Source organism: Quercus lobata, chromosome 1 (assembly GCF_001633185.2).
Source record: "Quercus lobata isolate SW786 chromosome 1, ValleyOak3.0 Primary Assembly, whole genome shotgun sequence".
Lineage (NCBI taxonomy): Eukaryota > Viridiplantae > Streptophyta > Magnoliopsida > Fagales > Fagaceae > Quercus > Quercus lobata.
Window position 1 is genome coordinate 54,174,314 of NC_044904.1, and position 13,601 is coordinate 54,187,914.

The 13,601-nt window shown below is 40.3% G+C and overlaps 1 protein-coding gene across 1 annotated transcript; it reads right to left on the bottom strand.

Moving 5' to 3' along the window:
* Positions 1-933: 933 nt before the first annotated feature.
* Positions 934-6,099, bottom strand: LOC115955734. The gene is made up of 4 exons (XM_031074032.1): positions 5,957-6,099; positions 4,585-4,631; positions 4,040-4,203; positions 934-1,432 (listed from the first exon to the last, which is right to left on the bottom strand). Exons 1-4 carry the CDS (start codon positions 6,003-6,005, stop codon positions 934-936), a joined length of 759 nt encoding a protein of 252 aa, XP_030929892.1. The 5' UTR covers positions 6,006-6,099.
* Between the last annotated feature and the right edge of the window lie 7,502 nt (positions 6,100-13,601).

The window sequence follows — 13,601 nt, forward strand, 5'->3', positions numbered from 1 at the left end:
ATAATCTATAGAATCATTCAAAAAAAAAAAATGCATCTTCATTTTGCATTTTCTTCATCTTCTATAGTGATATGAGAGCTCATAGGTTCAACAATACATTTTTTCTTGCTCAAAAAATTTAAAATTAGATCAACTAAACAATGAAATAGTAATCACCCCAACGTTTATGCTCTTTGTGGATCATCTTAATCTAAACTTGGTCAATTCCAAAACAAACCGATTCATCTTAGTTAAACGAACCCACAACTACAAAAGAAAAGTAATTGTTGGCTTAGTTAAACTTGGTCAAATTTCCAAAACAAACCAATAGCCCTACCTAAGTCTAGCTGCCAGTAACAATATGATAACTAGAGTTTGGCAACATGCTTAGCTTTCCAAACTTTATTTCATAGTACTCCAATAACTCAAGCCTGAAAACAAATACACGAAGAATGACTTAGCTGAAATTCAAAACTCGAGACTAAAAATAATGAAATCAGAAAATCAATAATAATATATACAATCATACAAAAGGAGCAAAAAGCATAATTAAAAAGTTTGGATCACAACAAAAATTAACAAAAACTTTCACACCTCCCAATTTACTTACCACCTCACACAAGGGTCATTAAAAAAAAAAAAAAAAAAATTATGGTGAGATCAGGTGTGAGGTGGTAGACAAATGAAGTGTTGGTGTGAAATTATTGTTGTAACTCTAACTTTATTGATTGATGTTGAAAATAAACACATGAGAACATAAATATATACCAAAATGACAACCTTGAAATGGCGCATACTTATCATAAATACGTTTGACATCTTCTTTGGCATTCTCTTTCTTTGTCTTGTGAACCTGACACAGAATATATAGTAGTTATTAAAAAGACCATACAATTAAGCAAAGCATTATGATTTTATGGCATATTTACATGAAGCTACCAATATTGATTGATGTCATAAATGTCGCTTTGTTTCAGTATCCATAGGGACCATTTGATAAAATCCAATGCACATCATTAGTGTGGCACATGCATAAGGACCAAAGCCTTTGATTTTACTCAATTTGTCAAATATTTCCTCATAGCTGGATGTTTTCTTGAGCTTAAGCTTAAGCTTTCCTTCCTCTGCACGTTCAGCAAGTTCAAAAATGTGACATGCTCTATACCCAAGTTTGCAACGTTTTTTCAAGTAACCCTTCGTAAGGGTAGCTAGTTCTTTTGAGCTTGGAAAATTCCCTAATGCCTTAACTTTAATATTATTGCCTTCTAGAAGTTGTGAATTTTCACTGTTCTCGTCCACACATTTGTTGACCTTACTTTGTTTTCGAGCAAATTTCTTTCTCTTTAACCCTTTCTTTTTGGGATGTTTGACTATATTTTCACTGTTCCAGCCATCAGCTAACTCTGCTTGAAGTTCACATAGAGCTCTAGCCATATCCAATGTCCTCGTCCACCTATTTGAATATCATGTTGTATAATACATAAACAGACACACACGTGTGTTAAAATCTTACCCACAACAATTTTCATAACTTTCTTCACAATTGTTAACATGGTTTGTTGTAATCAATGCATATAATATAAGTTGTGTAAGCCACGTAAAAATAATGTTCCTCTTAAAACATTCTATTGAAGCAATTGTAAATAATAATAATAATAATAATAATTGGGTCTATAGTATTAGTGTATTACTTGTAATTTTTATTTAAAGTAATATTTAAAAGAAAAGATGTGGGGGCCAGTTAATTAGGAAGTATTGTTAAAGCAGTATTAACTAGGCCTATGGCTCTATCCGAGGACGTTAGACCATCTGAGGAGGTCCAAATAAGATTATGAGGAGAACAGAATGAAGAGAGGAGTAGAGACAATATGAGATAGGTCCAATAAGCGTCCGAGGACAAAAGCCTTCTCAGCAACATGTGTCCGAGGTAGATCTGAGTGTCATATCATCACGGACTTACTTCGGAGTTACATCACAACTAAGGGTGGGACATTGGACTAGGGGTAAGAAAAGAAAGGTAAACAAATATCTTCAAAAGCCGCTACCTTCGCATTAAATGCCTCTCAACCAACTCTCTAGCCACATTAATGTGGAAGTAATGCCTGAACAGTGATTAAGCAACCTTACAGTTACTGGTTGATGGTTCTGGAAGGTGCTAGATGGGACAGGAAGGAGTCCCCCGAATCTAACCTACACGTGTGTGGTAAGGATGACATCAAGATTGTAGTATATAACATGGAAAAATGTACTGAAGAAGCAGAGAAAAAATTAAGGAAAAAGACTGGAACTCTGGTACAATTTTATTCAACAACATCATATGATACAAACTACTAAATCCAGTCCGAGGATAGATTTTCTAATCTTACTTGTGTCTAACCATCTTGAACCGTTAAATCTAATCGTATTTCTTCTGGGATAGATCTAGTTCTTCTATCCACGCTCTACAAATTTATTATTTGGGCCGCTAGGGTTTGAGCCCAATCCGGTTTTGGGACCAATCCAATTTCAGTTCTTACAAAAGATATACGAAATAGTAATTGCAGTTTGACATACTTTTTCTCATACAATCATATCCTTAATAGTTGCACCACCTCTTCTTTTTTGTTCTTTTATTTTTATTTTTACTTTTTGTGCATATCAATTTATCCTTATTGGCTTATGGCAAAGAAAAATGCTACATCAATAATATATTCGTAACAATTTTACAACAAATCTTAGGTGACAAACTTCTATTAGTGGACAAAAAAGTAATTTTTATGATGGGTCTAAATTAGAACTAGTAATAGCATGCCACTTAGAATTTATTGTGAAATTTTTATGAAAATGTTGTGTGTGTAGCATCTCTTACCGGCAAATCATTACAACAAAAGATACCTTTAATCCAATTACTAGGAGAAATTACACTTTAACTCCTAAATTATATCTTCTTTTACACTTACCCACTAAAATATACAACCTTTTACACTTATCCTCATAAAATATTAACTTTGTAACATTTTGCACCCCCACCCAGGAGTACTTGTTTAGGGAAGTAAGTGTGTATTTTTATAGTTTATTAGGGTAAGTATAAAATGGGGTATAATTAAGAGGGTAAATTGTGAATTATCATAGTTTAAAAGGTAAGTGTAAAAGAGGATATAGTTTAGGACGGTAAATATCCATCCCCGTAGTTTAGGGAATAAGTGTAAAATGATGTATAAATTAGGGAGGTAAAATATAATTTCCCTCAATTATTAAGAAAATTCTCTCCTAACTTTAACGACAAATGCTTGATACTTTGTCTGGTTCAAAAAAGACTAATTAAATAACAAATGATCTATATTAAAATATGATTAATAATATTAAAATATGATTAATAATTCAATGGACTAGTCTTCTTTAAATATCTTGAACAAACGTGGTTTTGTAATTAATATAGAGGCCTCATTTCATTCTATTTGCACAAACATTCTAAATCATAATATAACCATTATAATCAGAAAAAATATATATGGCCATTATAATCAGTCTTAGGGATGATTCTAAAACATAAAAAATAAAAATCAGTTTTACGGATACTTTACATAATCCCCAAGCTTGATCTTAAATACCACTAAAAACGCGAATATTATGACACCACAAAAGGTTTATAAAACAACTTAAAAACTTCCAACAAGTAAGCACAATTAAATGAAAGATGTCATTGTGTTGGCATTATTATGTGAATATTTATTTTTGCACTAAAATAATGCTTGTATTCATAGTCATACAACGAGTCATTTTAAGAACGTTGTCTATCCATGCTAGTATATATTTTAATTTGCGCTAAAATAAGCGATTTATCCATAAATTGTTTTTGTGTGGTCAATTTCATTTCAATTAAGAACGTTGTCTTTCTATGTTTTAAAACATTAAAACCGAATTAGCTCTTTAGAATATAATAGTTCAAAATCCATAAAAATAAATAAATAAATAAATAAATAAAAACTGGACCTACAAAAGAAGAAGAACAAATCAAAAAAAAAGAAAAAAGAAAAGAAAAGAAGAACATATATAAAAGAAGAGCAATTGACAACGTAACTTGCAGTTGCAAAGAAGGATGGACTTAACAGCATCTTCAAAGAGTGTGGGAGAACGAAAAAGTCGACCGAAACCTTTCTTCTTTGCTTCTGGATGCATGTTTTGAAACTCCCTCGCGTTCCTTTCATCTCCTTCTGATATCCTTAGCATCCGACCCACTTGTTTCTGCCGAATTTATGCTAAAATCCATTAACATATTCATATATAATCACAATATGCACAACCAAACAATACATGAAAAATGTTAAAACTATTACAATTTTATTTTTTTTTAAAAAAGAAAAACTCATAAATTGGGGGGTGTTGTAATGATTGGTATAATTTCAATAATATAAAAAATAATAAAAAATTATTTTTATAATTTAATTTGTAAAGATTATATAGTAAAATTTATTGTATGTATCTCTAACACCATTCAATAATATATATATGAGAGAGAGAGAGAGAGAGAGAGAGAGAGAGAGAGAGAGAGAGAGAGAGAGAGAGAGAGAGAGAGAGAGAGAGAGAGAGAGAGAGAGAGAGAGAGAGAGAGAGAGTGGTATATACAAGTATAGCTTTCTCGTCTTCAAGAGAAACATTTTGGATATCATGAACTTGAATAAGAACAGGGCCAGCTCAATGAATTTGGGGGCCCTAGGCGAAAGCTTTAAATGGGGTCTTTTATTATATTTAATTATAAATTCATATATTTTTTTCAATTAAAATTTATTTTTCTTGCTTTTTGAGAGGCAAAATTACTAATTAAATTTTTGCATTCAAGTTCCGCTAACATTTCCTTTTTAATTGGTAATATGGCTAATCTACTTAATCTTTCTTGTGACATAGTTGATCTTAAATAGGATTTTATTCATTTTAATTTTGAAAAACTTATTTCTGCGGAAGCAACTGTAACAGATATTGTGGGGCCCGAAATCTGAGGTCCCAGCCCAATTTGTATTAAAGGCCCAAAGTCCAGGCCGAGGAGCCCTACTGCCAAAGACGCCCAATGAAAGCTCCTTGAAGGCCCAAGGATGTGGCCGAGGACGATTTTACGTCCAACATCTCACAAAAACGCCTGAAGAAAGGGACAGATTCAGTACAAGAGCAGCATAAGGGAAAAGGCTGCCAGCACCTTAATGTGGAGCCCATCGCCTGACAAACCCATACTCATACCATGCTATCCAGCTTTTCCCCAACCACTCTGACGTGAGGATTGATAAGACGAGTAACCACCCCAAATAAGGAGAAACTGACACGTAGATGAAGAAGGGGAAGTGAATACTAGTATAAAAGGGAAAAGAGAGCTAAAAAGAAGGGGGGGGGGGGAGGCCCCAAAAGGAAGGAGGAGAGAAAAGAGGAAGAATGGTGAGAATATAATGCTCCTCGGACTCATTCCGAGGAGTCAAACCTTCCGAACTACATCGAGGTAAGGCTCAACTATACAGTCCAAACCTATCTCTGTATGAGTTCTTATGAAACCAGGACCGGACCGATGCCCAACGCTCAAGGGCAGGCCTTTCCAGACCCACTCTCTACAAATCATATTGTTAGGGCCCTTTACATACGAGCCCAAAGTCATCCTTGGGTCGTTAAAAATTGTGTCCCTACAGGTATAGTTAGTAATATTCTGAAAGCAATACATGCATTTGAAAAAGATTCTAACCTCTTTATATAATTTAGTACATTAACTGGAGATTTTTCATTTATTTGCAAAACTTCATTTAAAACTTTTAGTTCTGAAAATAAATCTAAACCATCAATATCAAAATAAATTTCATGTGTGAGAAAATATTTAAGATTAAGACAATTTTTATTCAAACTATACAATTTTTTGATGGGATATTATATAATATTATATAATATATTATTACTATTTGGGGGCATCTTTATCAGTGGGGGCCTTAGGCCACTGTCTAAGTGGCCTATAGCTTCAGCCGGCCCTGAATAAGAATAGAGCTATTGTTTGGAGGGTGTGAGATAGAAACCATGACAGAGGTGGTGGAGTTTGCAAGTCGTAATGGTCGTTAAAGAGTTTTAGTAGATGGAATCCATGAGTTTGGAGCCATCATCAAAAAGCCATGGTTGCACATGGCATCCTCTAGATTGAATGTTGTGATGCACTCCCCTAATGGCAAGTGCAACAAATGACAACTACCCATTTTTTTTCTTTTTTACTCTCCTATTTTGTGTTCTTAATTAGTTGCTTCCAAATGCTAGCTTTGGATTTGCAACACCACAACACTATTTTAGTTTTGGCTGTTTGGGGAGGAGAGAGATCCATATATAGGCATATAGCTAGGCCTTTCCACCACTCTTTGGTTTTGTCAGATTAGGAATTATTGTTTTTCTTTTCTTTTCTTTTACTCAAGTGTGCATGTGTATTAAATATTAATAATCATTGAGGTTTTGACTGAAGGATTGGTCATTGTTACTTGCATGCACAAACTTTATCTTCAATCTAAATGGGTAAAAAAAAAATAAAAAGTAAAATGAGTAATCAATGGAGTTTTGGCTAGAATTGCTTCCATATAAAACAACTTCAAAATACTCTAAAAAGTAGAGCCAAAGTAATGTAAAAAAAAAAAAAAAAAAACAACGGCAAAACATGCTTGTCAGATAAAAGGGCATCCTACTTGCATAATTCTTAACAACTTTCGAAGTATAAATAATGATTTTTTTTTTTTTTATTTATGGTGGGGTTTATTCATTAAATTTATAATTTGGTCTATCATGAATGTGAAAGAATAAAATATCATTTCTTCGTACACTAGAAATAACTAAGAATTTTCCCATCCCACATTAGATATTATCTCTTAATTACCATTAAAAAAAAAAAAAGAAAAAAAAAGTGATAAACACAATTACTTTGTATATTTATATATATCCAACCGAAATTTATTGGGTACCCTATCCAACAACCGTCAAATTTATTGGGTTACCCATTTTCGCTTGATTGTGTTTATTTATTATTTTTAATATTTTCTTTTCCTTTAAGGTCTTACTCTCTTATTGTTGATAGTGATTTCTTTTTTATTATTATTACTTTTTTTGAAAAAAAAAAAAGATACTTTCTGTAATTATTATTATTATTTTTTGTGTGGAAAAGAGGAACATTTTGTTGATAGTCAAATTGATAAATTCTTTTTTGGAGGATCAAAATGGTAAGCGATATAAAAAAAAATATATGAATTACACCAGTGTAAAAAATATATTGTCATGTAAAAAAAATTATTTTACATATATATTGTGGGTCCGAGAGGTCTGCAACCCGGCCCAAACTCTATCTGGGCCCAGGGCCCGTGCCGAGGAGGTGTCTTGCCGAAGACGAATGATCAGTGGCCGAGGTAGCAAGGGGAACGGCTGGGAACTTACCCCGTCCTCGGCATTCCAGAGCTTCGATGGGAAGACCAACACCATGGTGTAGGCAATCCCCAAACAGCCCCCCCCCCAAGGGGATGTGAACGGAATGGGGCCCATAGGGAAGCCGGGTGTGAAATTGGACCAAGGAAAATGCGTCCCCTCTTCAGTAAATGCACCTGCCAATGCCCAGAGCTGATTAATGAGAAAAGACGTTTGGACGGTGCAAACTTCGATCCGAGCAACTAATAGAAAGTTAGACGGGACGGTAGATGGGATGGATACAGAAATAAGCTCCTGCCTGACCTACAAGTGGAGGGTCAGGATCAACCAAGGCGGAATATATAATAAAAAGAAAGGTGCACCAAGAGGGGGTTGGGAAAAATGGCCAAAAACCAGAGCCTCCCAGCCCACCTCCAGGAGAAAGACTCCAGGGGTGAAGGAAAACTTAAACTCGCACGAACACCGCGAAAACCCGCCGCCTGTCAACCAAGGCCTAGCCTTCCAAACCCACGCTCTACAAATGATATTGTTAGGGGCCTTTTTACGTGCGAACCCGACACTGTTACGGTCCGCCACGAATCGCGTCCTTACAATTGGCACCGTCTGTGGGGAAGGCTTGTGTGTTGGTATAGGATGTGGGTCGATAGAGTTTCTTCGTTATTTCTAACCGTTGGTTATAGAGTTCTAGTATAAAGTTCTGCTAGGGGCTACGTTTCTTGACTAGGGGCTTGGCTGAGGAGCTAACTCCCTTAAAGCCAAGGTCTCCCGTAAAGAGCAAACTAGGCACTTGATAGCGTTAATCGTATGGATAAACTCTAGGGGCTTGGTTGAGGAGTTAACTCCCCTAAAGCCAGGATCCCACACAGAGAAGAAAACTAGGTTTTGGACAGAACCAGGGCATTGTATGGTCCACGGACTCAAGCCTATGGGGAAACCAACTACCTGGATGAGGAAAACTAGGTTTTGGACAGAACCAGGGCATTGTATGGTCCACGGACTCAAGCCTATGGGGAAACCAACTACCTAGATGAGAGAAAACTAGGTTTTGGACAGAACCAGGGTATTGTATGGTCCACGAACTCAAGCCTATGGGGAAACCAACTACCTGGATGAGAGAAAACTAGGTTTTGGATAGAACCAAGGCATTGTATGGTCCACGGACTCAAGCCTATGGGGAAACCAACTACCTGGATGAGAAAAACTAGGTTTTGGACAGAACCAGGGCATTGTATGGTCCACGGACTCAAGCCTATGGGGAAACCAACTACCTGGATGAGGAAAACTAGGTTTTGGACAGAACCAGGGCATTGTATGGTCCACGGACTCAAGCCTATGGGGAAACCAACTATCTGGATGAGGAAAACTAGGTTTTGGACAGAACCAAGGCATTGTATGGTCCACGGACTCAAGCCTATGGGGAAACCAACTACCTGGATGAGGAAAACTAGGTTTTGGACAGAACCAAGGCATTGCATAGTCCTCGGACTCAAGCTTATGGGGAAACCAACTATTTGGATGAGGAAAACCAGGCACTAAGCGAGATTTAGCTATTATGCGTGACGTCAAAAATGGTGCTTATATCTTCGTAAGACGAAGGTTAGAAATGAATCTAAGGCCTCTGTGGGTGTAAGTAAATTAGGGTTTGGGGAACATGATGATAAATGTATTGCATGCATAGCTATTTGTACATGTTAAAATGAATCAGCGCAAAGTTCATAAGCAAATAGTGCGCATCAACGAGGGCGGTTAACGATGTAATCATAAGGGAAAAGGAAAAACAAGATTTCATATATACATGTTCAAATGCTTGTCAACCATCAATAAATTAGGAAGTTTGTGAAAGGGAAAAGAAACAAGTTAGTCGTTCAAATAGAAACAAATACAAAAGCCTAACCAAGGCTTCTACTTTTCTGCTTTTTTGTCGGTGACATCTTGGGAGAGGGGAACAAGATCAGCTTCGGTGCCCGGAATGACGGTTCCTTCTGGGGAAGGCTGAACGGGGCCAGCACTGGTGCTCTGAGAGACCACAGCAAGGGGAACGGCCTGTGGCGGCTGTGCAAGTGTGATTGGCTCCTCGGTACTAGGCACCTGAATGCCAACCACGGGCTCCGTAACCTCTTTAGGGGCCTCAAGATCTGTATGCTGGGGTATCACTGTCACGTCCTGAAGTTCTCCTTCTTTGGGCGCCTTGCTGGAAGAACCGCTGGCCTGCAAGTCTTCCGACGGGGTGATCTCTTCCTCGGGTCGATCATCCGTAACCGCGGAGTTGGTAGGAGCGACCTCACGGATGGCCGCCGGGTAGAATATGCTCTCTGCCTTCCACAAATCTGATGAAGCGTCCACCCCAGCTCGCTTCAATGCTTCTTCCCAGACCTGGGAGCAATAAAACCTGCACACTCCAGGAATTTGCGCCTTAAGGGTGGCTTGGGTTTCGGCTACTCCCATGTTATAACCATCGTCCTCGGCCGTATTCTTGGCAGCCTCTGCCTCATTCCTGGCAAACTCGGCCTCCTGCTTTGCCCTTACGGCTTCCTCACGGGCATATTCTGCCACCCCTTTCTCATGCAGAGCCGCGGCCAGCTGCTTATTTAAATCCTCGATCAGGTCTCTGGCTATTCGCAGCTGGTCCTCGGCTTCAATTGCGCGCTTGGTTTGGTCCTGGGCCTGTTTTTGGGCACTAGCAAGGCCCGCCGAGACGTTATCCCTCTCGCAGGTAGTCATTATTAAGTCATCCTTGACTTTGGCAAGTTCCTTTTCAGAACCTTCGAGAGTCTTTGAGGCCGTTATGCGCTTCTTGCGTTCGTTCTCGGCCGCCTTACTCCTGTCATGCACTTCTTCCTCCATCCTGTAGGTTGCCTAGAGAGCCTGTCAAGAAAGATGAATGTGAAGTGAGTGACAAGCTGGTGACAAGAATTAATAAAGTGTTAGGTTGCAAGAAATCTTACCATGCCCAAGTATCTCTTAGTACTGAGAAAAACCTCCTGCATCCTCATTCTCTTTAGCTCATCCATGTCATTAAGGAGTAACATGGTTCTCCCTAATGCATCCGCCACGTATCCACCCTCACCGTCTCCAAGGTTCCTCAAAGAGGCAGTTTCAAGTAATGGACCCCCGTGAAGCATTGGGGCAGGAAGCCAGGTGCTCGGTAGGGATTGGGAATCGATTCCTTTTCCCTTGCCTTGAGAGGTTTGAACTGCGGGTCCTTTGCCTTTGCCTTGGGGTCCGATCTTCAGTTGTTTTGTGCGCGGAGTCTCATCCTTCTCCTTAGGAGGTTGGGATTTTCCCTCGTCCACGATGTCCTTGCCCTTAGGGCTCCTCTTTCTCTTGGAATCAGCACCTTCAGGTCGAAGAGACCGAGCTGGTTGGGAGGAGGTGGGAGGCTTGGGGCGGGTGGATTGTGGCTGAGACTTGGTGGAGGATGACCTGGTTTGGATTGTAAGGGGCCGAGGTGGTGGAAGAGGAGCGTTGGGTTGTGGTGCCTCCTGGGTATCCTTCCCTGGTTGGTCCTCGAGGAGTTGAAGAAGGGGGGTTAAAGGTATTCTCTTGACTCTCATTTCGGCTTGAGAAGAGGTGCCTATTAATGACAATTCCGCCTCGGACAAGGCTGGGTCACCTAGGTCACCGGGAGGGTCCTCGGATTGGTAGACTAAGTCGAATACCCCGAACCCTTCCTCCGGTTGATCTGGTTCACCTTCGTCCTCTGCTGCTTGATGAGACGAAGAGGGGCCCACCAGGGGGATGTTCTTGGGGACAGCTGGCTCCTGCGAGATTAAAAATCTCTTCTCTACCACGGTAATTTTTGGAAGCCAAGGACGGCGGGCACTGATCACGTGCTTCACGTCCCCGAATGACTTCTGAACCGGAGGGTACCCTAGTATTTTATGAGCTGTTCGGACTTGGCCATCACTGTCATTCACAAAAACCGCCGCTTTTAAAACAGTCTCCAAGTCTGCCCGGTTGACTAGATGAAAATGCCGTGCATAGGCGCGTTCATCTACAAAAACAACAAACATATATGCATGGTTAGTTATCGGCAGACGTTAGGCCAGAATGGTTTAAAGGGTTATCCCTCTTCCATTCCTAATACCCCACCTGGTTCTCCTTCTACTACGAGGCATGGATCGCCATCATGCCACTCCCCAGAGACGATAAGGAAATCCTTGTTCAGTCCCTTGTTGGAATCAGGGAGGCACTGGATCAACCGAACCCTGTCATCCCTCGACCTCATGTAGTAGGTTTTTCCTTTCAATTTCTGGAGGTTATAGCACCAGTTTACATCATGGTGGGTCAGTCTTAAACCCATCTTCTCGTTTAAAGCGTCCACGCAACCCAAAATCCTAAGAACGTTGCCGGTGCACTGGGTAGGGGTTAAACAGAAATGCCTGAGGTAACCCCTCGTCACTGGTCCCATAGGGATTCTCATACCTCCCTCTACAAAAGCAAGGACGGGAATTACAACCGCACCCGTTCCCCTCTTAATGTGCCATTCCCCTATCTTACAGTGCTCCAGACTTACGTTGGGGGGAATCCTATAATCAACGATGAACTTATTCATCGCTTCTTCAGTATCGACCAACTTCCTCAACCTCAATTTAGTCGCCTTTGTCATTCGCTAAAACAAACCTAACCCGCGACGGAAAAGAAAGGGAGCCAAAGAAAAATAAACTCAGAAAAGAAAAAACGCGAGTTAATGGAGATAGGGAACTTACATAAAAGGAGAATTACGCTTCGGATGGGCTATATGTGCTTGAGATAGACTTGAATTTGGGCGGAAGTTCGGATGAATCCTAGATACACGCACTAAAAGTCTTAAGTATAGAACTGGAGAGACGGATCCATCTCAAAAAAAATCTTTTATACTTTCTAGGGTAAACCGCACGCCCTCTTTCCCGCCCAAAGAGGCCAGGAGATCACCGCCGTTCGATTTCCATCACACCGTTGAACGTGGAAAGCACCAAGCCGCCCGTATTTAATGAGGCCACGTTTCGCCTTCCAACGGCTCTAGGAACGTGCCTTGGGCAGGTGAAAAACCTCGGGAATCGATAGATGACAAGGATTGATAGGCATTGACAGATCCCTGATGTCATCAAAACCCTCCTATCCGTCCGAGGGGACGGATAGCAGGATTTTGAGGGGCTATTGTGGGTCCGAGAGGTCTGCAACCCGGCCCAAACTCTATCTGGGCCCAAGGCCCGTGCCGAGGAGGTGTCTTGCCGAAGACGAATGATCAGTGGCCGAGGTAGCAAGGGGAACGGCTGGGAACTTACCCCGTCCTCGACATTCCAGAGCTTCGATGGGAATACCAACACCATGGTGTAGGCAATCCCCAAACAGCCCCCCCCAAGGGGATGTGAACGGAATGGGGCCCATAGGGAAGCCGGGTGTGAAATTGGACCAAGGAAAATGCGTCCCCTCTTCAGTAAATGCACCTGCCAATGCCCAGAGCTGATTAATGAGAAAAGACGTTTGGACGGTGTAAACTTCGATCCGAGCAACTAATAGAAAGTTAGACGGGACGGTAGATGGGATGGATACAGAAATAAGCTCCTGCCTGACCTACAAGTGGAGGGTCAGGATCAACCAAGGCGTAATATATAATAAAAAGAAAGGTGCACCAAGAGGGGGTTGGGAAAAATGGCCAAAAACCAGAGCCTCCCAGCCCACCTCCAGGAGAAAGACTCCAGGGGTGAAGGAAAACTTAAACTCGCACGAACACCGCGAAAACCCGCCGCCTGTCAACCAAGGCCAAGCCTTCCAAACCCACACTCTACAAATAATATTGTTAAGGGCCTTTTTACGTGCGAACCCGACACTGTTACGGTCCGCCACGAATCGCGTCCTTACATATATATATATATATATATATATATATTGTAAGGACTCAATTTGTAACGATCCCAAACTGATATTGGGTTCGTATATTAAAGGATCAAGCAATAAAATTTATAGAGAGTGGGCTGAAAGGCTAGGCCTTGACCACTGGACAGTGGTTAGTCATGGTGTTCATGGTGGACGTATAGAGATGAACTAAGTTTGTCCATGAACCTTGTCCATTGAGCTTAATCTTCTTATTATTCCTTTCATCTTTTTTGGGTACAATTGTTCCAGCCCCCTTTCTTTGGCGCATAAATCCTTACATTATATAGCTCTTCTCAGTCGATCCTGACCTTCCATATGTCGATCAGGTAGGTAACTACTCGAGTGCCTGTCCCATCAGCCGCCTC

What these genes read in the sequence shown, in the direction of transcription:
- LOC115955734 (XM_031074032.1), bottom strand. Translation starts at nt 6,005, where the DNA reads ATGGTTTCTATCTCACACCCTCCAAACAATAGCTCTATTCTTATTCAG. An exon ending in TAGCTCTATTCTTATTCAGG is followed by an intron (nt 4,632 to 5,956) that starts GCCGGCTGAAGC and finishes TTCTTATTCAAG; the next exon opens with TTCATGATATCCAAAATGTT. An exon ending in AAGACGAGAAAGCTATACTT is followed by an intron (nt 4,204 to 4,584) that starts GTATATACCACT and finishes TAAATTCGGCAG; the next exon opens with AAACAAGTGGGTCGGATGCT.